The following is a 24,352-nucleotide window of genomic DNA, read 5'->3' as shown; positions in this document are numbered from 1 at the left end:
GGCTAACTATTATGAGTGGTTTTGTATATATGTGTGTGTGTGTGTGTGTGTGTGTGTGTGTGTGTGTGTGTGTGTGTGTGTGTGTGTGTGTGTGCAGGTGAGACTATGTTTGTGTCTCTTCTATTTCTACTTGTGGTCCTGTTTCATTACTGTTATAAAAGTAACACCTATTTTGGGCCATATACTGTTTGTTTCAATTCTCTTTGTCTCTCTTTTTTCCTCATCTCAGCGGCAAGCTAATTAATGTATCCATGGCTACGACGCGGAGACGTCAGCTGAATCAAAAATGACCTTACTGAAATAAATGTTCTGCCAAGCCATCTGTTCCACTAATTTAGCCGCAATGAAAAATAAGGAAGCAAATCACTGCCTTTGGGTGCATTTGATCATCTTGTCTCATACAAGATCCAAGATCAAACAACGCATTTAACAGACTTGCTTTGTCTTTATTAAGTAAGATGAGTGGTGGTTAGTATTTAAATGGCTTGAATGTACATAGGATATGAGTTAAACCAGCCCAGTTGACTTGTCATGTTACTGATTGATGCGTCCCTAAATTCAGATGGATAAATGCTAATTGTGAAGACATATCCCAGTTTGATACAAGCTTATAAGGTCCAGGTGCCAAACCCTGAAGGGAGATCTACCCAGCCACACCCTTATAACTTAAACCTAATTTACCTACTCAGATCCCCTTAGGAGGGTCTGTACCGCCAGGTGTATCAGATCGCTGCTGAAACCCGCAGAAAGACCCATGACCAATATTCAGTATCCCGAAAGGAAACAGTTCAGTTATACTTCATTTGTCCTGTAGGACATTTTTTCTCTGCCTTTTCCCCATTCGGGGGTAGTGTCTACGCATTTTACACACCCGAAGCAGTGGGCAGCCCTTGATCCTGTGCCAGGGGAGCAGTTGGGGGTCAGGTTTTTCGTGGATGCGGATGTGGCAGAGTGTTGTTCAATCGCTCCCATCACCCACATTTTTCAGTCAGGGATCGAACCGGCCACCCCTACGGTCACAAATCCAGTTCCCGAGTCAATGTACCTAACATGATAACCACTTCCTGCCAGGGTGGACAACAGAACAACATCCAGCGGTCCTCAACTCTCGCTCCTTGCCCTTCGTCATCCTCTCCAACCACAGCCAGCTGCCTTAAGAGTATGGATGGCACAGAGAGAGAGAGATAGAGAGAGAGAGAGAGAGAGAGAGAGAAAGAGAGGTCTCTGGATGGCACAGAGAGAGAGAAAGAGGAAAAAGAGGCCGATGTTTGGCTTTTGTTGCCTGGCGCTGTGATAAAGAGAATAGTCTACTTCAGGCCGAACCCTGTGGCATCTCGGACGACTGGCGCCTAATTATTTTTCCCTCCCATGGCCCAGCAAGTTTTAAAGGTTAATTACTGTCCGTCTGGTAATGCTGCCTGCTCTTAGTAATTACTGCTCTGTCTTTCTCACACTCTTTCTATCCTTTTCCTCTTTCTCTCTTTCTTTATCTCTCTCTCTCTCTGTCTCTCCCCCATGGTGAGTGGGGCTCTTCTGTTGTCCCTGAGGAGCTCAGACACCCATGGCTGGAGTGAGACAGCCTCATGTGGCTCCCTCTCTCTCACTCATCTTCTGTCGTTCATTCTCTGTTTGCTCTCTCTCTCTCTCCCTCTCTCTGTGTCTTATCACTGTCAACAATCAGTCGATCGGTTTCTCTCTCACACACTATCTTTCTGTGAGCCAGTTTCTCTTCACCTTTCTCCGATTCTCTGTCTCCCTGTCATTCTTTGACTCAGTCTCTCTCTCTCTCTCCCCTCTCTCTCTATCCCTCTCAATAATCAATCTTCTTCTCTCCTTCAGTCTTTCTGAGTTGGTTTCTCTCTACTTTCCCTCTCTCTCTCTCTCTCTCTCTCCATCCCTCTGCCCCTGCAGTGTCAGCTAACAGCCTCGGTGTCCCTCTGGAAATCAGTCCTCTTTTCCTGTGCTGCTGGTCTGTCTGTCGTCTCCCATCGCGTCAGCCCAGGCAGGAGCAGGAGTGCCACGCAAGAGAGCCCCCCCCCCCCCCATACCTTCTTCTCCGCGCCACGCCGCACGTCACCCGGGCCCAACATAAGCGGTCCTGGCAGGGAGGAGGGCAGCCGAGCAAAAAAAACGAGAAAAAAAGCAACAACAACAACGACTATCCTCCTCCTCCTCCTCTTCCTCCTCGTTCACTCACTCACTCGTTTCCCTGCTCGTGTTCACTTGTTTGCTGTCTCTCCCTCTTGCTTTCTCTCTCCTCTCCGTCTCCTCCGCTTTGCTGTCGTTGGGTTTTCGGGGACGGTTGTCTGCTGTCAGCTCATGTTCCTCTCACATCTTTCTCCTCTTTCCATCCTTTCTGCATTTCTCATCCCTCTCTCTCTCTCTCTCTCTCTCTCTCTCTTCTCTCATCCTTCCTTTTTATTCAGGTCAGCCCCAGATGCCAAAATAGGCTGCCTCCCATGGTCACGATAAACGAGCCATTAAGTCCCACTGTGACTGTGATTGCCTCCAATTCTGCAGGTGCGCTAAATGACCGATGCATGTTGCTCGTGACCAGGTAATGGTAAGGTCAGGTTTAGAGGTTGTGGGCGATCATGAGGGCCCACTGTGTCTGTGTGGAGTGTCTCACTTGCCCTTTGTGTTCGCCATGTGTGTCTGTCCACAGGCATGTGTGTGCCTATGATGTGTAGGTGTGAGTGCATGCATCCGTGTGTGTGTGTCTGTGTGTTAATGGGCAGGATGAAGTCTGTGAGAAGTTGAAGGGTGTGAGCAGCTATAAAGTGTAGTGTGTGTGTGTGTGTGTGTGTGTGTGTGTGTGTGTGTGTGTGTATTACCTTTTGGGAGCAGCTGTAGAGTGCAGTGTGTGTGTGTGTGTGTGTGTGTGTGTGTGTGTGTGTGTGTGTGTTACCTTGTGTGAGTAGCTGTAGGGTGCGGACCTCCTCACGCACGCGCAGCTGCAGGACCTGCTGAAGGATGTGCTGCCTCTGGGCCTCCTGCATGATGCCCATCCGTTCCAGCTTCCTGTCCGTCAGCCTCATCAGAGCGCGGCCTATACACACACACACACACACACACACACACACACACACACAAAGACAGTGCGAGGTGCGCTCATTAAAAAATAAAACTATCCAGCAGTTGTTTCTCTAATAACACTTTAGACACATCATGTCAGGCTTACAGAACCAAACAGCAGCAGGAACAGCGTCAATAGAACAGAGGTCATTTGGCATCAGTAAGCGCAACCATCCTTTTATTCAATCAATGCTGGAAGACCCGCAAGGCCAAACACTGCACTTCCAATATAATCCTCTTCCAAAACACATCTTTATCTCCTTAATATAAACTGTTTACGGTGGCATAACACTTTAATATACACACTCAGCTGTGCATAGAGGCATAATACGTAATATACATACACTGTTGTCAGAGAATATGCGAGTGTGGCAAAGATTTGTTTTGTTACAGCAATCACCACTCCCTAGCCTGGAAAATAGCTTCACACTAGGATTTTGCTTGCTAAACTCTCTCTATTTTAGAGGAATGAGAGAGAGCGAGAACTCCTCCACACAATAAAAAAACAACAAACAGGTTTCATCATTGTCTTCAATCTCTCTCTCTCTCTCTCTCTCTCTCTCTCTCTCTCTTTTTTCTCTGTCTGTGCTTTTCTTTCTGACCTTATTTTAAGGAGTGGAATTTTGGGGAGTAATGGAAAAACAACTGCTAGTGATTATATTGTATTAGGTGGAGGCTAATTTCTCCCTTAGCTCATATCCTCAATTGATGAGAGAGTAAACAGCTCCTCTTGACTGACTCCAGACCTGGCTCTTGTTACCCCGGTACGAATTAGCCCAAGCTCAAATTTAACTAAGACTCTGGGAAACAACAACAACACTATAAGACGACAAACAAAAACAAGCAACAAGCAACCATTTCCAGACCCTGCTGGGATCTCCATAGGACAACATGCAGAGAGAAGTGGGAGAGGGAGGAGAGGGAGAGAGAGAGAGAGAGAGAGAGAGAAGAGAGAGAGAGAGAGAGGGAGAGAGAGAGAGAGAGAGGAGGAGAGAGAGAGAGAGAGAGATTCTCAGGGGTAAAAAAGCCTATGGGCAATCACTAAAGAGTGGCATCTAATCAGGCATCTCATTTGCTGTCCTTGTTTTTCACAAAGAAACAAAATGTTTCATTCTAAAGATGCCGAGAAAGCATTGTAGAGGTAAACACAGACAGATAAACAAACCCATTTGCCAAACAAACCCTTTTGCAAAGCACTGAAGTGAGAAGATGGAGGACTGAATAAGGAAGGAGTCAGAAAGACAGAAAGAGAGAGAGAGAGAGAGCGATCGAATTAGAAAATCTTTACATTGACTATTCTGGCACTCCATGGGTCCATCATCTGCATTGCAACAGTAACTTGTTCTAGTGTTTCTTGGAAACAACCATGCCTATGACGTTGATTGACATCTGTTGCTCAATGCTTATGGGGAAGTAGTGTGGTGAAGAGTTTCACAAGAATGAGTCATTATTAGCTGGGAAAACATCACAGGATCATCATATGGTCTGAATTATACTTATACAGTATGTGTCAGTATATGTGAGCTAAATTATATATTGTCTATACAGTATGTGTCAGTATATGTGAGCTAAATTATATATTGTCTATTTATTGTTTGTTTGCACTGTATTTTGTCTATGTTGTATATTGAATATATTGTGTGTACTGTTAAAGTGACACCATCGGCCAAAACCAAACTCAGCTGTGGTCTGCAGCTGTGGTCTGCAGCCAATACCAGCCAGCAGTCAGTCAGTCAGTCCCAACAGAAGTATCAAATTAAAATTCAAATTCAAATATGCTTTATTAGCTCAACAAACCATATGATGCATTGCCAAAGCGTTCACAGGAATAATAATAATTAAAGAAAATACAAATGCAAAATTATATAAACATGTACAAACATTACAAACAGTGTTACACTTCGTCACACACACACACACACACACACACACACACACACACACAGCACGTCACAACCATACAAGACCATTGTCTGTACACGTGCATAGGAAAACCAAGACAGGACAAAACAAAACAAAACAAACAGGAGACATGGTGTAACAGACTGGGGCTGGAGAGCAGTGTTGTGTTGAAGGATGGAGGTAGTGGGGTGATTATCTTAAGTAATGCCTTCTCTCAGGTTATGGAGTGAGGACACATAACTGGCTGCCAGTATGCATGTGCTGGTGTCCTCACCCAAAACTACAGCAAGTTTTTTCTGTTCCTCCAGTTTTGTGAAGTTGGGAATGATGTTGTTTAAAATGGTGAAATTGTTTGTCTCTTTGGGACGGATATTTGTCACAGTGTAGCAAAAAGTGCACCTCTGACTCTACCTCCCCTTTCATACAGTGACCACATGTCCTTTGCTCTTTGGGCAGCCATGACTTCTTGTGCCTGCCTTTCTCTATGGCTAGACTGTGGTCACTCAGCCTGTACTTGGTGAGGATCTGTCTCTGCTTCGTATCTCTGACAGTGTGGAGATACTCTGCCAATTGATAGTCTTTTTGTATGCCAATGTAACATTCTAGTTTGTGTTTGTGTCTATTTTGTTTCTTTCTTCCAGTGTTCCAAATAAGAATTATTGTTGTTCTTCGTTGTTAATTTGGTTGATTCTGATTGGTGGTTGGGAAGCAGTGCTGGTCTGGACAATTTGTGGGTTAGGGGTTAGTGGATTAGTTAAATCCAAGACCAACTGACATAGGGGACTGGGCTTAGGGCTGAGCTCTTGGGATTTAAGTGCTTTAAAATGTAGTGAATTTTGAGGGCTTAATTTTAGATGAATCCAGAATTTTAGTGATCGTTTTTAGATATTAATCAATAGTGGAAATCGGCCTAATTCTGCCCTGCTAGCATTTGTGGGTACTTTTCTTTGGATATGTAACAAATTTCTACAGAATTCAGCATCCAGGGCTTCTATTGGGTGTTTGTCCCATCTAGAGTAGTCGCGCTTACTGAGTGGACCCCATATTTCACTTCCATAAAGTGCGATTGGCAAAATGACTGTCATTTTCTCTCTCTCTCTCTCTCTCTCTCTCTCTCTCTCTCTCTCTCCTCCTTCCCTCTCTCCCCCTCCCACCCATTCCAGATTCTGCCATGACTCACTGGCTTTTGAATCCACTATTCAGAACCACAATTATCATGAATGCCTTTGATTCAGACAACAAGTACTAAACAACAACGTTCTACCGTGGCCTGACAGAGGAGAGGAGAGCAGATGAAAGGATAGAGTCAGAGAAAAGAGGAGAGGGGAGAGAGAGGAGGAGCAGATGATGGGAGGCAGAGAGACACAGGGAGATGAGAGGTGAGGAGAAAAAGAAGAGATAAGGAGAGAAGAGGAGCGCACGCACGGTGTGGACGGTGACAAAAGCGACCAGGGAGCGCTGGTGACTTGCGCTGTCTCACAATGGGGCCTCTGTGATGTGTGTTCCTTGAATTTCCCCTTGGGGATCAATAAAGTATCTATCTATCTATCTATCTATCTATCTATCTATCTATCTATCTACTCTTTGAAAGTGGTTTGTGTGTGTGTGTGTGTGTGTGTGTGTGTGTGTGTGTGTGTGTGTTTGGTGGTGAGGGCTGGGATTTGCTTTCAAGACAACAGAAGTGCCACTTCTTAGATGCCTGGATCAATCCAAAATGCAGGCAACTGAACACAACTCTGTGAGCAGAGCAGCCGAAAGACTGAAGCAGTCTCTTCTCACCCTCCCTCCCTCCCTCCCTCCCTCCTTATCTCTCTCTCTCTCCTCTCTATTTCTATCACTTTCTTATCCATAATTGAAGCAGCCTTGCTATGTATAGGCTGCACAATTATTTTCCAATGCACCTTCTGGGCAAACAAAAGCTTTCCTCACTGTACGTCTGCTTGTTTCCCCTTCCAAAACTGCTTGATGTATGCGCGCGCAACCTAATCGACTGATCCTCCACATGTTTATGCACAAGAGCCTAATTAGAGCGAGGAAAGGAGGCTCTCTATCTAGGCTTTGACAGAGCCCAGCGCGAGCCGAGGAACGCAGTGCCGAGCTATTTCCTCTTTGCATATGCAGATCGATACGGGTATTAGCGCCTGGGCCTCTTTTAATAAGATGCTCGCTCGAGCCTCTGCATGCCTGAAAGAGCAACTCAAGAGGGATAGAGAGAAGAGAGAGAGAGAGAGAGAGAGAGAGAGAGAGAACGGACAATGCCAGAGAGGCACGAGGCACCAAGGACTCCTAGCACACCTTCTTTGCAAATAGAAAGGGCTGGGGCAAGGCGGTGGGCTGAGGATGCCATAAGGGCCTTGAGAAGGAAACGACTTTTAAATATCACTAAATGAGTGTTGGCCGAGAGAGAAAGACGTCCTTCATGTTTACTCCCCCTCATATTAAGGCCAAGACAGCAGAGGGAACTCTTTGGCCTTCCTCTGGTCTGTTTTTCAGTGAAAGGCTGTTCTCTTCCTCCCTTTCTTTCTCTCTACTCTCTCTCTATCTTTCTCTCTATCTCTCACTCTCTTGCTTCACAGTGACTGGAGCACTGCCAGGCTACAAGGCTAACATCATCAATACTCTTCTTTTTTCTCGTCCTCCTTTTTGCATTTGCTTCTGTTCCCCACTTATCTTCGTTCAATTGACTGAGAGAGAGAGATAGAGAGAGAGGTTTTTAAAGCGTGCGGCGCTCTTCACTACACAGCATATCGATTCAATTCTAAATATCACCCCGCAGTCCATTTGCCCACGCTGACAATGACTGGCTCTCACTGGGAGAGAGTTGCACAACTTCCTGACCAGTCCCACCAAAAAATGGAGACCGATGGAAGAATTACTTTGTGAGCCAGAGCACACACACACACACACACACACACACACACACACACACACACACACACACACACAGAGACACACACACATATAAACATTTAAACACTGACGCACACAAACACATTAACAGGATCCATGCAGGTTTAACCACACACTGCGTCACGAACACAAGTACAAACAAGCCCAGGCACATAATGTAAACCTGGAGACAAACAGTCTTGACAAACATTGACAAACACTGGGAAACAAATACATCTAGACCCTTACACATTTCAGACATAAACACACAGCACCACACATGGAGAGAGACAGGTGTTCCTACAAACACACAGGAAAAAGTCTCTCTCTCTTTCTCTTTCCCTCTCTCTGTCTGTCTCTTTCTCTCTTCCCCTTGTTCCCACATTTTAGTTCTTTATTTGAAAAGAGACCCCCCACACACACACACACACACACACACACACACACACACACATACACACACACACTCACAGAGAGTGTGCAATTGCTATTGAGAGGGAGCAGGGCCCCTGGTGTGTGTGTTTGCGGGGGCAGGCTAATCGGTGGCGATGGCCCCGCTGCTCTGCCCTTTGAGTGCTGTCTGCTTGTCTGCTTCAGCCACTGAGCTCCCTCTGCCAGTACCACCCTCACTATGGTGACAGTGGCTCTGGCATATGACCTTTACTGCAATACACACACACACACACATTCAAACCCTACAGACATACACACACACACACACACACACAAACACATATATACACACACATGTACACACACAAATCAGACACAGTGTAAAATTTTTGGGGAATCCAACAACAGACACACACACACACACACACACACACACACACACACACACACACACACACACACACACACACACACACACCTCAGCCCAAGAGGCCCATCCCTCTCTCTTACAATTGAGGCAAAAGCCTTGCTAATTACTGCACCACCAGGCCAGGTATTGAGAAGAGGAAGAAAGGGTCTGTGTGTGTGTGTGTGTGTGTGTGTGTGTGTGTGTGTGTGTGTGTGTGTGCCACAAAAGCTCCAAATGAACCTCGCTTTCCCCATCTAGTGTAAAAACTTCCCCTCAAAATGGCCCCTCTGGAAGAGAGAGAGAGAGAGAGTGAGAGGGCAAGAGAGAAAATGAGTGAGATAAGGAGGATGAAAAATGGCTGTTTTAAAAGCTAGAGTTGCCGTGGGATTGAAATAGGGTACAGCGGGAGAACTGAAAACAGGAAAGCAAAAAAGAGAGTGAGAGAGAGAAAAGAATGAGAGAAAGAGAGAGAGAAAGGGAGAAAAGAATGAGAGATGGAGAGAGAGAGGGAGAGAGAGAGAGAGAGAGAGAGGGGAGAGAGAGCACGTTTACACAGTGCCTCTAACTCAGGTGAACGTCAGTGCATAGCTCACATATTTCACATGCAGCTGCATCCCTATAGCAGGCCCACCTCCCCACCCCACCTCCAGCCAAAGGTGCCTGTCACTCCCCGCTCCCAGTTGCTGCCTCTGGGGCACAATACGCTTCCCTACCCCCTTCCCCCTTCCCCATGCCCCCACCACCACCACCACCACCACCATCCCAACCTCTTCTTCCATCCCTCACTTCCCAGCGTTCTTGGGTGACGTTCAGGCCTCCAGGGGCTGTCTGGGAATCACAGGGCTGAACTGACTAACCCCACAGATGGCAGCCGGGGGGCTGGGAAAGAGACTTAGCGGCGGATCAACACACGTGTGACACACGCACGCATACACACTCACTGATGTGCACAGCACACACATACACACCCCTCAGATATGCATGCAGACACACACACACACATGTGTACATTACCATTCGTACATAACCACTGCCCCCCGACAAATTAGAATTACCTGAAGAGATTTCTCTCTCTCTCTCTCTGTGTGTGTGTGTGTGTGTGTGTGTGTGTGTCTGTAAAATGTAAAATGTGTGTTAGTTCTTACAAAGTTGCACTTCAAAAAAAAAAACTGAAAGTTGGAATGCAATTTAAACATATGGGAGTCATTTCTATTATATCCAGGTCATGGTTGCTGCATTTAATTTTTGAAAATGGCTTTCCAAAAGGTGTTTCATCTGCAGCTTGCCTGAAAAGTCTTTTGTATCTGTGATTTTAAAAGCCATTCATTCAGAGAAATAATAACTCACATCTCATCTCACACAAACATTCATCTCAGTGCCAAGCAAATGGGCCTCTTTTTCAGAACTAAGTTTTCTAAGTGATAACGGTGCAATTATATTTGATACCTGACATGAGGAAATCTGTCTATCGCAATTGATGGTTAGACTAGATTTATTTTGTGTCAAAATGAGACACATTTAAAGATTTAGACTTACATTTCTCACTGTCTCTCTCTCTCTCTCACACACACACACACACACACACACACACACACACACACACACACACACACACACAGCAGCTTCTGCTAACAGTCACACTAAGCACATTAAGACATCATGCATCACTTAGTTCCTGTGCCCAGTTACAGACGAGCAGAACCCTGCAGATGAGATAAGAGGGACTAGGCCATGTGTTCCCCATCACACGTCTTCATTTGAATCAAGCTGCAGAATGAGATGGTATCCATTACAGCACTGGAAATCCTGTCCAGACTATCGGCGAATTGGACGACCATATCGATTACCTGACATGCCGTGAAAATGTGCCAACAGACAATTAATCAAGAGAGGGCAAGGATTAAATACCGAGTGGGGATAAGAGGTAGCCAAGGAGGAAGAGAAAGGAGAGTAAAGTACATATGTCTTGGTGATTCATACCATTTTCATCTAAAATGGTTCTCCTTATTCTGCAAGTGTCTGATTTGCATTGGAGGCTCATCAAATGTCTGTAGATATGGTGGGTGAAATCTAAACAAAGCCTGCTACTTTTTATCTTGGTCCTTTTGCCTCATTCTCCAACAACCAAAGCTCACAAAACCATGCCATGTTTCCACTATCCAGTAAGTCTTTATCCATCAAACCCTTCTGATTACCATGATGAGAACACACACACACACAGACAGACAGACAGACAGACACACACACACAGACACACACACACACACACACACACACACACACACACACACACACACACACACACACACACACACACACACACACACACACAATGTCTGAGTGCAGACTAACTGCAACCCTCTGCCATGGTACTAAGCGCTTTCCTTCTCATTACTCCCAACTCTCTAAACGTGCCCCTTTCTGTTCCACGAGTAGTCCAGACAGATGCGTCATTCCACAACCCAGAGAGCAGAACCCTCCATAAGAGCTGCCATTCCTGCCGGGGCATTTAAGCCTGACCGGATCGCAATTTTGTCGTAAATCTGTCCACTTGGGCCTGTTTTCCTAACTATGGGCTAGAAAATACGTGAGATTTATCAGTCCCTCTAGTCATTCTGGCTTGGGTGGAGAGCTGGGACCTAAAACTGATCACTCGAAAAAGCTCTGTCCTTTCCAGTTGTGTGCCGAGAAGATTATGGCTATTCAACTTGATGATGCACACTCAGCAACACCTGGTAGTCCAAACACTTTCTCAGATATTCAAATATTCAAACTGAAACAGACTCTTGATGGACACTACTGTTCCTCTTCAAAGTTAAGTGCGGCGCTCTGTAACTCTTGGCCGATTGAGACAAATAACTAAGATGACCAAGAGTGGAATGCTGCATATTCGCATGCTTCTAGTTATACATCTGAGAGACTGTGGTGAAAGGCCTTGAGGTGTATCAGTAAATACTTTGCGAGAAGAGCCTAGGGTTACTTTACCCTGGCAGTTACAACCCTTCCCTCGTGGAGTAATGTGTGTTATTTGCATTGGCTTCTCGTGAAACCATCACCAAGGATCGTAAATGACTTCATAAATTGCAGTTTTACCTCCCCGTGCCCCTTGGAATAGGTTCGGACAGAAAAAAAAACAACACCCAGAAGGAGGGGGAAAAAACGATCCAGAGCCCATTTCTGTGATTTATACACTGTCCTGGAGGAGACAAGGGGAGAATCTCAATTTTCAGCGACTCCCAAAACATCTCCCCAGCTGGTTCTCATTTCGGCCTGACAGGCCCTGGATCGGACTGGGCTGTCTGTCCGTCTGTTTCCGGCTTCTGCTCAACACCCCACCTCTCAATCCCGCCCCACCCGACTCTAACCCGATCCATTCAATTTTCGCTGAGCTGTGCGTTGCTGCAGACTCTCTCAGACACAGGGTACTATCTCTCACCCACACGAATTTGCATTCAGTCTTCGCTGCCACCCGCGCTTTCCCTCTCTGCAGATTACATATGTCTCCACGTCGTCGACGTCGCTGATTACACCTACGCTATCGGAGATGTGTATTTAACTCATTTGGCGAGGCCTCGGCCAGATTTGTGTCTTTGTAATTACGAAAGATTAGGGACTAATATCTAATTATGCTTTAATATGTTTTAATGCATTTTTAATGACAGCTTGGTGGTGGAGTTGAAACCCAAGAGTCTCGCGAAGGGAGGAAGGCTTCAACTGCGAGGGAATCTTGGCAATCACTGCTGGCGACCGCGAGGAAGACGTTTAGTTTTTTTTTTAGGCCCCCGCTCAGACGCTGGCACGAGCACAGTTGTCGGCTCGTCATCTGCACTTGAGCAAAATTTTGTCTAAGGAAAAACGAGGAGGAAAAAGACCTATGCGCTCAAAAATAAACCAAAGTGCATGGGACTTGCACACTCTCATAATTAGCTGACCCCTAATTGGATGGATCTTGAGGTTTGGTAGAACCGTGCTGCTTGTTATGGTTTTTGGAAGGGAGAGTCAAGGCTGTTTTTTTCTTTCCATTTTTCACCATTTATTTTCTCCTCATCAAGATATGGAAATCCGAGACTGAGCAGATTTAATATTCAAGCTCAGACTTGGATATTGAGAATTAGTTCAAGGCAACAAGGCCTACACACTTCATTCATATTCATGTTTATTTTTTGCATCCTTTCTCCATCCTCACAATACCTCCTTGAGAATGGCATTACATGTATTATTACAACACAGATCCTCTTTGTTTACTTGAATCAAGGCGTCACGCTACGCATTCCATTATGCAAGCCCAAACGAGGGGGGAGGGATACAAATTGCATTGTGTGCCTAATCAGCGAGGCCTGACGTCTATTAAGTGGGTGCTGTTAATTAATGCCGCATTGTCAGATGCACTGAGTCACTTTCACAATCGGCGCATAAATTAAAGCTAATGGAAGCTGATGCCCAACCCTGCGTGCCATATCTGAAGATGATCGGAACATGACAGCCTATCGGTCGCCCTGATTTTTCTTTTTGCAACGAATCGATTGTTAGATTGACGACAGCACTTATGCGGGTCGTCGTCACAGAGTATGAGCAGTTGTGGGGTATGTGAAATGCACCGGCCCACAAACAGTATGTGGCATACCAACATACCAAGGTCACAAATACACAAGCGCCACACAGAAGCCAGAAGGCAATTATTTGAGACGAGGGCCACTTTGCTTAAATGCTAAAAAGCGCTAATGCACTTCCTGCTGTGCAAATGTGTTGCGTACTGTAAAAAACTCTCTGGCCCAAGGAGATGCCTGTGGCAGTAATAAACATAATACAAGCTCGCTTTTTTTTCAGGGAGAGGTGGCTAGACAACATGGCAATTAGCGGCCTTATCATTATACGCTCGCTAATGTGGCGGTGGGGGCAAAGAGAGGCGGCGTGACCTTGCAGAGAGAGGGCTTGTTACTGAGGATAAGCTACAAGACTATGGAGGGGAGGGAGAGAGAGAGAGAGAGAGAGAGAGAGAGAGAGAGAGAGAAAGAGAGAGGAGGGGACAGCAGAGAGAGAAAATATTCGAGAGACATTCTCCACTTGGCTTTTCTCAGCAAGGCTTTGGCAGAAAGACATAAGGCAGTCAGTCATCATCTTGCTTCTAGCTGACAAGCTCTCAACACCTCAGAAACCACGAGACCCCATGACAGCAGTGAGAGAGTGGGCTCTACTTTGAAGGCGGCAAATGGGGGTACGATCTACCAACAGCCCCAGAGTGCAACGCTGTCAGCTTGGCTCTTCAAGTCAAGTTTGACCACTGAATAGTTGTCACGATTAACTTTAAATTATTTACAGACCTAGATTTGTCTGCTGGAACTACATGCAACCAAAAAAAGATCAGCTAACCTGAGGTCCACTTTAACATTTAAAGAACATTAGTATTCATTCCACGGTTGTCCTTGGGAAATGGCAGCTGTTTGTCCATTCTAACCACAGGTGAGCCCCAGGATGGTGGAAAGGTGATAGGTTTGCTTACCGGTGATGTCGTGCTGCTTGAAGGAGTCGCTGTAGATCTGGTGCTGGTTGGGGCAGTGCTTCTTCAACCACTTGCACACGTCCTGCTGCGTCCACAGGGCCACCGGCTTGGAGAGCTTCACATTTCCTGGCTTGAGGACAACAGATAAAAGAGCTTAGAGGCACCTGCAGAGCCGTCACTACAGCAGTCTGGGATCTAAGGGTTGGCGAGTAAAGTACAGATACAATTTAAGACATAGTTATTGAAATTCCACATAAGATGCAGCTTCTTTTATTGCATTTTTGCCTTTTGGTCCACAATGGTGTCTCATATTTCTTATCTCACAAGTTTGACATTTGAATCCCACTTTAGAACATGCTAAATATGCATTCAATTCTGTGCATGACATTCCTAACACCACAGTAAACACAGGCCTAATTAATTAACCTTAGCTAGTGAAGGATACAGAGTACATTTTGTATACAAATAACAAAACATTTACAAGATGATTGAGTGCTAAGGTGAGAGTGTGATTTTGAATACTGAATCAGTCAGTCCATAGACCAGACCATTACCTGACTTGCAGAGCAATAAGCCTTTTAAAGGTAAGTGCCAAATATCATTGGCTTAACAGTCAGGAAAAAACTTCCAGGTCTCAGTAAGGAGGGTCAGGAAGAGAGAATTGGGTTATCAAGGTATGAAGCTAAGTGGGTAAGAGTTGAGTGGACTGTTCCTGCTCTCTATGTCACACACACACACACACACACACACACACAGTCATTGACAGGCCATTCTTCTCTTCGTGAAAGGCCCTTGATTGAGAGGCAGTAAATGAGTGGCCAGTGTTTTTTTTTTGTTGTTTTTTTGTTGTTGCTGAAGTGTGGCATGATTGAACCAGCCACTGTTGAGAAGCCACACACTCCTGCCTCCCCCTCAATCATCCTGTTTAAAGCATTATACGGTCTTAAGCTGTTTTTTTCTATCTCTTATCATGTGTCTCTTGTAAATCTTCAACTTTTACTACAAGGAATTTAACCATCTCAGTTATTAGTAAATAAGATTTGCTACATCCAAACTGTAATCTATTACATTATAACCACCTACTTTATTCCATTCTTTTATTTAGTTCCATTCTACTCTACTCTGTTATCTATGGTTTACAAGTGGGCAACCACCAAGGGCATAAAGAAGCATAATTATAGAGGAATCAGTGGCAGAATGTAAAAATGTGATATTAATGCTGACTAGTTAGTCCCCATAACGGCTGATGTTACTAAAAAATGGAAGACTTGCATAAAATGACACTACGGTGGGGATGACCTTTAGGATGTTTCGGGGAAAAATGTATGATGAGTCACTTCTAAAATTTCATGCCAAAATTATTACAGTATCAAATTGAATTCACATTGCCCATGCCAATGCCTGTTGGTGTCCAAGGTGAAGTATCCCTGCAGTCTGATCTTGATTTTCACAAATGTCTTCATTATAAGGTATATATATAGGTATCACACTGGAAAAATAACCCATTGAATTTACTTATTTGTAATTTGCACTTAAAATAAATGACATTTGAATGCAACATTTCTCTTTTGGATTACAAAATTGATTCATGCTGTGACTACCTTGTTCCAATGGAATAGTTTAAATTAACTTTACTTAAAATATACATGTCACTTCAGCTCTATAGGGTTCTATCTACAGCTTGAGGCATGTATAGAGTAGGTAATTAATATTGCAGTATCAATGCTAGTAGAAGATATTTAACAGTCACTGCTTTTTGAGATGGAACATTCTGAATAAGATGTGCCTCTGTAATCAGCAGCATTCATTATGGTTAGAGACATGACGCATGGAACCACAGTGATATCTTGTGCATGCTCAGAACCTCACACACTTAACACACTAATGGTGGGAACAAAGCATGGCTCGTCTCAAAGCATAATATAAGATGCAAGCCAGCTCCAAAATTCTACTGGTCCCTTAGCATAACTAAAATTAACAAACACGTGAACATTTCTGGCTACACTGATAGCTGCTTGATTGTGCTTTTAAAGGCTTATGGGAACACAATTAAGTGGTGGCACCCAAGGAACACATGATTATTTGCCTTCTAAGGTGCTGCACATTAATCTTACATTATTCTGTTGGATACCTTACAGTGGTAAATATGTTGGTTCAATGTAAAAACATTGTGTTTTAAAGAGAAGTACAACTAGTTTTTAATTCCACAGTGGAAACAACATGAACTGTGTGTGTGTGTGTGTGTGTGTGTGTGTGTGAGAGAGAGAGAAAGAGTGGGTGTAAATGTGTGTGTGTGTGTGTGTGTGTGTGTGTGTGTGTGTGGGTGTGAGTGTTTCTGTGTGTGCATACATGCATGTGTGTGCAAACAATGGTGGTTCACATGCACATGTGGCAACATGACAACATGAACTGACAACATGAACTGTGTGTATGTGTATGTGTATGTGTGTGTGTGTGTGTGTGTACATGTGTGTGTGTGTCTGTTTGTGTGTGTGTGGGTGGTTGTGTTTCTGTATGTGCGTGAATGCATATGTGTGCGAACATTGGTGGTTCACACACGTCGAATGACAACAAGATGACAACATGAACTGACAACATTTACTGTGTGTGTGTGTCTGTGAGTGGGTGTACATGTGTGTGTGTGGTTTGTGTGTCTGTTTTTGTGTGTGTGTGTGTGGGAACATTGGTGGTAAGTTGTAGGAGTGTGTGGAGATTGATGTATTTTATCTCCTGGATGAAAATGATACTCTTTCCCAATAATTTCCTATGGCGGTCATTTTTGACCGTGAACAAAAAAAGTGTTTCTAAGTTCAATAAATCACTCAAAATTCAAAGGAAGTAGTCCTAATCAATTCTATGTGTTCAAAAGCCTTTTGTGAAGGATATCATAAGATCTTGAGGCAATCTGATGAAAAATGCCATATTTATGGTACAGGGAATGTGTAAATCGGTCATTTTTGACCGGAACAGTGTTAGAAGGTTAATACTAATAAGCACTCATCAGCAATACCTGTCAAGTATTAAGTACCTTACATCAGAACTTTTGAAGATTATTCTGACAACGAAATGAGGTATGATGAACTCTTCAGACTGGTACCAAGGGATATTAGGCTCCTTTAGTTCAAAGTTATTTTATATAATGGCTCACATTTTTAGCAATCTTATCTTCAGAAAGGCTGTTTTAATTCAGACTAGGGCTAGTTCTTCAATGCTCTGTTTAACTGCACAGGGCCTCGCCAGCTGCCCTGCAGCTCCTCAAACAGAACGGGAGTGGATGCAGAGCAACATTAAGATTCCTGGGCCAATTAAAGCGGATGACTGACAGCACTGCACTGAGCAAAGAGAGGGATGAAATAAAGACCATGACAGGAAGGAAAAGTATAAAAACATTTTTTTCTGTGTGTGTGTGTGTGTGTGTGTGTGTGTGTGTGTGTGTGTGTGTGTGTGTGTGTGTGTGTGTGTGTGTGTGTGTGTGAGAGAGAGAGAGAGAGAGAGAGAGACTGTATCACTCGGAGCTATCTGTGCTTATGCATCTGTTTGTGAGAATTGCAGGCTACCTCTGTTTGTGCGGTGTGTATTTGTGCATGTGTGTGCTTTCACTGTGTGTGTCTATGAGAGAGAGAGTGTATGTGTATGCGTGTCATGTGTGTTCTTGTCATAATTAAAGACATTATACAACTGAAGCGTTTTGTGCGTTACTATAGCAACGCTAGAAGGACGACTGAGAAAAATAAGAGTGTCTAAAGAGAAAAGAAACATGAAGGCAAAGAATCTCAAGTGAAAAGACAACCTGTACTGAATCAAACTGTGAGATTTACAGAAAATATAATGCATTTACTGTAATTTCATAATGAATATGATTTAATAACACTTATTACACTTAAAAATGATAACCTAATTAACTGCTACTCATTGTGTGCAAGGAATATTTTTAGCATTTGTTGTACTCTTCACATATACTACTAACAATAACAATAACCATCATCATCATTATTGTCAGTCCTGCAAAATGCTACTTCTTTGTATTATTATTATTACTTATTATTTGTATTAATATTTTCAATTTATACTGATCATATTCTTATGTTTAATGTGTTTTGTATACTTTTACCATGATGTGTATTTATTTTAGGTGCATCTGACCATTTTGGCTCATTTTGGCACATTTATATTTAATGTTTATTAATGTACAATGTCAATTTCATATATTAAATTCTGGTTTAAATGAAAATCATCATCATCATCATAATATCTGAATGTGGCCATTATTGGTTTCACTTTCATCATCTGCTATATCGGCATCCCTGACATCCCTTTACATGCAGTCAGAGTGCCACCCTGTGGACGTTCTATTTTCCACAGGACATAGACAGGGCTGATGTCTCCTCCGGACGGCCACTAGCAGTGCCCGTGTCCACGGACTGCCCTGCGCCTGCGGCGCTCTGAGATACACTGAGGCCCAGTGTCATTCCCCCTATCAATGTCTTTCAGTTAATTAGCTGCCCAAGCTCCACAGATGAATTCAAAGCCAATCTTTCGCCTCTTTCTCTCTCTCTCCCCTTCTCCTGTGCTCTCTCTCTCTCTCTCTCTCTCTCTCTCTCTCTCTCTCTCAGTCCTGGAGCACAGAGGCAAAAAAAAAGGCTCGCTGTTAATTATACCGTGGCGTGTGTTGATGAGGCCGGTGGGCAAGGAGGGAGGAAATCGAGGACGCATAGGGAATTGGCAATAGCTAAAAATGGCCGCTTGAAATTGGATTTGGATGCCGTGCAGCCATTGTGGCTCCCATCAGAAAGAACAAAAAAAAAACATGATTACATAAGGCGGCTGTTGTGGGAGAAGCTTGGTTGAACAGGGTGGGGTCGGTGCAAAGAGAAAATGCTAATACACTTTTGCAATGGGTCAGACCAGAGTGGGTCATACCTTGAGCTAAATGTATTGTAGGCCTTCATAAGCAAGGAGTGTCTGTGTTGTGTCTACCGTTTAGCATATGATTGCAATATAACAAAGAGACAGAAGGAAGTGATCTCAACTAAGCTGCTTTGTACAGAGTTCAGGAAACTCATTCAAGAGGTAACACAATTTCCAGTCAGAATCTTCCTCAGAACGAGACACGTCATTTCAGGTCATTTCAGGTTCTTCCGCATTTCAGAGACACATTTGACAGGAACAGGAACAATAAGATGCCCTGATTGACGATAAGGAGTTTTTTGTTTCATTTCAATTGTCTGGAGCCAGTTACAAATGATCTGGGTTATAGTTTGACTTTGTGAGCATACATGTGAGTACCTACCTATCCATGCCCGTTTGAAGAAGTTCATGTTGTGCATTTTTTCCGCAGTAAAATAGTTTTTGCCTACAATCGATATACATTATATTTTTTAAGTGGTTTTACAGGTATGAAATACAAAACACTATGATGTTTTTTTATCACATGCAGTAATTCAATTAAATTCAGAACTTGTGTCTCTGCATCTATGTATGTGTGTATGTGTGTATGTGTGTGTGTGTGTGTGTGTGTGTGTGTGTGTGTGTGTGTGTGTGTGTGTGCAGGCACGGGGGATACAGGGGATATGACACCCACGGTTTTGAAGAGACAGCAATCGTCCCCCTCCCTTTTTATTAAGGGAAAAAAAGGTTTAGTTCATAACATCATAAACTAAACCAAGTTAAAGTTACTAGCCTACTGTAGACCGTCTCCTGCTCATCCCGACGTTAGCTATTCTGTTTAATAACTCAACTAGCCTACTGCGTATCAACTAGTTTTCACTAATACAAGATGAGTAGGCTAACTCATTTAAGTTCTAAAACATTTCAGACATAATTTACAAGACACAATTAATGTACTTGAGTTACCTTGGTGCATAAATCCCTCAGACAGTAAAGGTAGGCCATCACTGTATCGGATACAGTGTATCTGATAGCGTTCCGGGGTGTCCTAAACTACCTTACTAGTGCCTGTCACAGACGTGAGGAGTTCTTTGAAGCTCGGGGCACAACAAGAAAAATCAAAATGAATACAGCAAAGGAAAAGAAAAATGTAAATTGTAAAAAGTTGACAGATATTGCATACGTCATGCAATAATCATGAAATCCCCATATGTCAGATAGCATGTTGCATGCATCCATGTATCATGCTATAATGGCTATAGCCCATTTTTAATGGGTAAATGATTTAGCCTAATTTTGCATTTGCCTGAAGTTATTTAGCCTAGATATTATGTTTGCTTAAATATTTGACAGACATTTTAAATATGTTTAATATGTTTTAATTCATTCAATGTTGTTAATTACTAATAGTAATAGTAATAAGGACAAAGTAAGTTGCAAATCATTGTAATTGTCTGTTAATTGCTTTGGTCCTTACCATGTGTTCTGGTACCTTGCAAAGCCATTACAAGGTGTTTCCTCACATTTACAACATTTCCTAACATTACATCAATATAGTGTTGATTTGGTTTACAACAATTTGACAACTTTATACCAGACAGTTAAAGTAGGCCTAACTATTTGATCATGTGTGTTTGGATCATAAGCATAGGACCTGTATAAACTCTTGTTCATTCATGGCTTCATAAAATACCAACATCCCATGTAGCTGTTAAGAGTATTAAACTATTGGCTAAGCAGTGTGAAATAACTCAAAAATAATAAAAGTAGAATTCCATAGGCCTAAGTGTAAAAGCTGAGACTTCCCACATAGCATGAAGCTGGTCTGAGGGCAGATCTGGCATTCTGCCCATTCTACAATTTTGGGCATTTTGATCAAAATAGATTTTAAAATATTATCAGGGTCAGAAGTGGTGGTCCGATATCTGGAAGCCTGATTTCACTATCTGGGTTTTTGATCACAATTTGGTCCCCCTCACTTACCCCTCACACAAAATATATCCTGCGCCCCTGTGTGTGTGTGTGTGTGTGTGTGTGTGTGTGTGTGCATGTGTGTGTGCATGTGTGTGTGTGAGAGAGAGAGAGAGAGAGAGAGAGAGAGAGAGAGAGAGAGAGAGAGAGAGAGAGGGAGAGAGAGGGAGAGTCTTCATCTCTTCCTCCAGTCTCTGGACAGTACTGACCTTAGAGAGTTCTGATTCTGAGACAGACCGCTGGGGTGGGGACCGCCGCTGGAACGCTGGACTCCGCTCAGGAAAGGTGGGACTACTCTCCTCGTCCAATCCCAGGCTCTCCTGCTCGATAGGCTCCTCCTCCAACTGAGAGGTGATGTCCTCCGAGCACACCTGGTGGTCGATGCCGTTCTGGCTCAGGTTGCAGTGGACAGCTATAGAAGGTAAACAAACAAACAAACACAAACGGAAAAAAATAAGACAACCTGGAAGTCAGTACCATGAAAATAACACCAGATGGTGCTCTCACACCCCCTTAGAAGACATACCCAAATGCTAAACACCAAACAAGTTGTAACATACTCCTTACATCTAATATTGCGACTCATCTCTCATTTTGTGTCCAAACTCATGTAGGCTCACTGGCTCAAAGGATTGTTGAGGTTTCAAGAGAATCAGTGACTCCAATTTGTCTTCAGGATTTGGTGATCTGGTGTGTCAGTTTCACTCTAAATATCTTGTTACACGTCAGCCCACATATGTTCCAAACCAGTTTGTTGTGGTCTGATGTATTTAGATAAATGGAAGCTTTATCGCATCAGAAATTGAAGAGGGTTGTGTGGCAAAAGGGACTGTGAAAATCTCTCTCACACTCTGTAATTACAAACAAGCTTCTGGGTAATTTGCTCAGAAATCTGTGTGATGGATTTGTGTTCTAATGGTAATTCTGAGCACAGCACAGATTGAAACCTATCTAGATTATGGCATCAGTCATTTTACTGTAATTGTCACTGGAGTTTCAAAGTGTTAACCTGTAATAAATTGTTGGATTTAATAACCTGGTGTTCCCCTGGTTGAACAGATTCATTGAGTGCTTCAACACTAACTCACACCTATAATTATTAATTATGGTAGGGGAGAACCGGGACGAATGAAACACTTCTTAATTAAACGTAATTTACAAACACATCGTAAAACACTGAAAGTTAATATTTGTCACTAGCAACCTACATCTATCCTCTGTCAAATACAGTTGCATTTACAGCTCTGAACAAAACCGTTCAAGAGTTATTTAAGTAGAAGTTTTGTTTTATTCGTCCCTCCTGGCTGGGACGAATGAAACAGCATGGGGGACGAATGAAACATACAGCTTAAATTATGTAAACTTCCCACAATTTCAATATTTGACAACATATCATGAATGGTACTTCAAGTATGTGTTATTTTAGATAGATTGCTGCCTGGTCGGGACAAATGAAACAGGTGTTTCAATCGTCCCGCCATAGACATTTAGCATTATAGGCTGTTTTGCATCCATTAAAAACAAACATGCAATGTGAACGTCTGGGATTGGGGAGAGCACTAAATGGTCTACTGAAAAAGCATGAAGTCAAACCTTTAAATGAAAAACACTCTTTAATCATCAAAAAAAAAAAACAGGACGTAACAGGAAGGCATTTGGCTGAGCAACGGAGGTTAATATGCTCTATGTTTTGTCCAAACGATGACTGTCTATCATCGTTGCACTCGGAGAAAACCGGAATGTTTCATTCGTCCCCCGTTTCAATCTTCCCGGTTGTACCCTATATGAGGAAGTCATACAAGGAAGTAGGGGTGTAAAGATTAACCGATACGTATCGGTATCCGTTTTAACGTGTAAGATACGGCTACATCGATACGTGAAGCCCTGTATCGAAAAAAAAAAAACTGAAATGAACCAGTCGTTATATCGATTGACAAGTGGTTTGCCCCTAGGGGTCTGGACCTGCTATGTCTGTCAGTATCCACTAAGGGGCGCCAGACTTCAACATGTCTGGGCATGGTGAGGTAAAAATTAATACTCTGAATAATGCATCCTGATAACCTAACAAGCCAAAATAATTATGACTTAAACGAAACGTAAATGTGTGTTACCTCACTAGTCCCTCTTTGGGATTAAATTCTCTTGCCCTGATTTTCAATTGGTGCAGGAGTAGGTCGACATAAAATAACCATGAGCATTACATTCATTTTCAAATCAGAGCCATTTCAGGAGCACAAATCCATGTACTACATACATGTGATGATTAGACTCTTGTACCCACTACCCTGTGAGACAAGTCCCCCCTCCACAACATCCCTCAGCTGAAGGACAGGGTTATGGGAGAGGAGAGAGGACGAGGAGGAGGGGGAAAAATGACACTTTGGCTAAATCCATCACGCTGGCCCGAACTTGAACCGCAGCCAGATGGTGGACGCTTGCCAGGGATCATTCCGGGCCGCTGCCAGCCGGCAATTACAAGAAACCCGACCAGGAATTAAAGAAAATAAAACCGTGCCCTTCCCCATAGCTGTCACCTGGGAAGGCGGGCAACTGCCACTCCCAGACGACACGCCATTCATGCTTTAAGGACAACCGGAAAACATCAAATGTCAGTGAAGCGCCTGTGAGTGCAGTGTCCTCATAAAGCTCCCAACCAAGGCAATCGGTCTACTGCTAAATTCCCGCAGGTTGAAACAGTGTGAAGATTTAACTGAGAAACATCTATCGGCAAAGGAAGAAGAATCGGTGATATTTAATTTGTCCCCCAAAGGGGTGATTTAGTTAGACCAAACAGTTATACAAGACTAAATATTTGTCTGCATTAGACACACACAAATTTACAAATATTTAATGGGTTGCTGACAAGGCCACACATGGTATGTTGTTTCCAAACTGCAGAGAACACTGTGGTGGCATTGATGTGCCTTCTGTGTCAGGCGATGAGAGACAAGCGCTCCTCTTCAAACAAAGGAAACTTAGGATGCACGGCACGGCACCCCGCTTCAGCTCCAATTCTCCCCCTCTCCCCTCTCACTGCCTTTCCTCCCTTGCTCCATCTCTCTCTCGCTCTCTCTCCATCTCTCTTATTTCTCCAAACCTCGTTTTTCCCCTTCACGGAGCAGCACAGGGAACACGCCTTGTGCACACAGGCACTTCTATAAGCGGAGGGGTGAATTATGCATCATGCTAAGCGTGTTTCTTAAGTAGAGGGAGAGAAAAAAACAAAAAACAATCATGGTCGAGAAGAAGTGAGATCTAACCAGAAAGATAGGGAAGAGAAAGAAAGAGGATAGAGTGGCACAGCACAGGGACGAAAATTGGGAAAC

At 43.5% G+C, this 24,352-nt stretch overlaps 1 protein-coding gene across 1 annotated transcript in view; it reads right to left on the bottom strand.

Moving 5' to 3' along the window:
- Nucleotides 1-24,352, bottom strand: part of samd12 (sterile alpha motif domain containing 12) — a 66,221-nt gene that overhangs the window by 33,232 nt on the left and 8,637 nt on the right. The window contains exons 2-4 of the mRNA XM_048230253.1: nucleotides 21,236-21,438; nucleotides 14,169-14,298; nucleotides 2,909-3,049 (exon numbers count right to left, since the gene is read on the bottom strand). Coding sequence (XP_048086210.1) covers nucleotides 2,909-3,049; nucleotides 14,169-14,298; nucleotides 21,236-21,438 — 474 coding nt within the window. The remainder of the gene's footprint in view (nucleotides 1-2,908; nucleotides 3,050-14,168; nucleotides 14,299-21,235; nucleotides 21,439-24,352) is intronic.

This window comes from Alosa alosa, chromosome 20 (genome assembly GCF_017589495.1).
Source record: "Alosa alosa isolate M-15738 ecotype Scorff River chromosome 20, AALO_Geno_1.1, whole genome shotgun sequence".
Classification (NCBI taxonomy): domain Eukaryota; kingdom Metazoa; phylum Chordata; class Actinopteri; order Clupeiformes; family Clupeidae; genus Alosa; species Alosa alosa.
The sequence above is the reverse complement of the archived record's forward strand: the minus strand, read 5'-3'. Positions and strand labels throughout refer to the sequence as shown.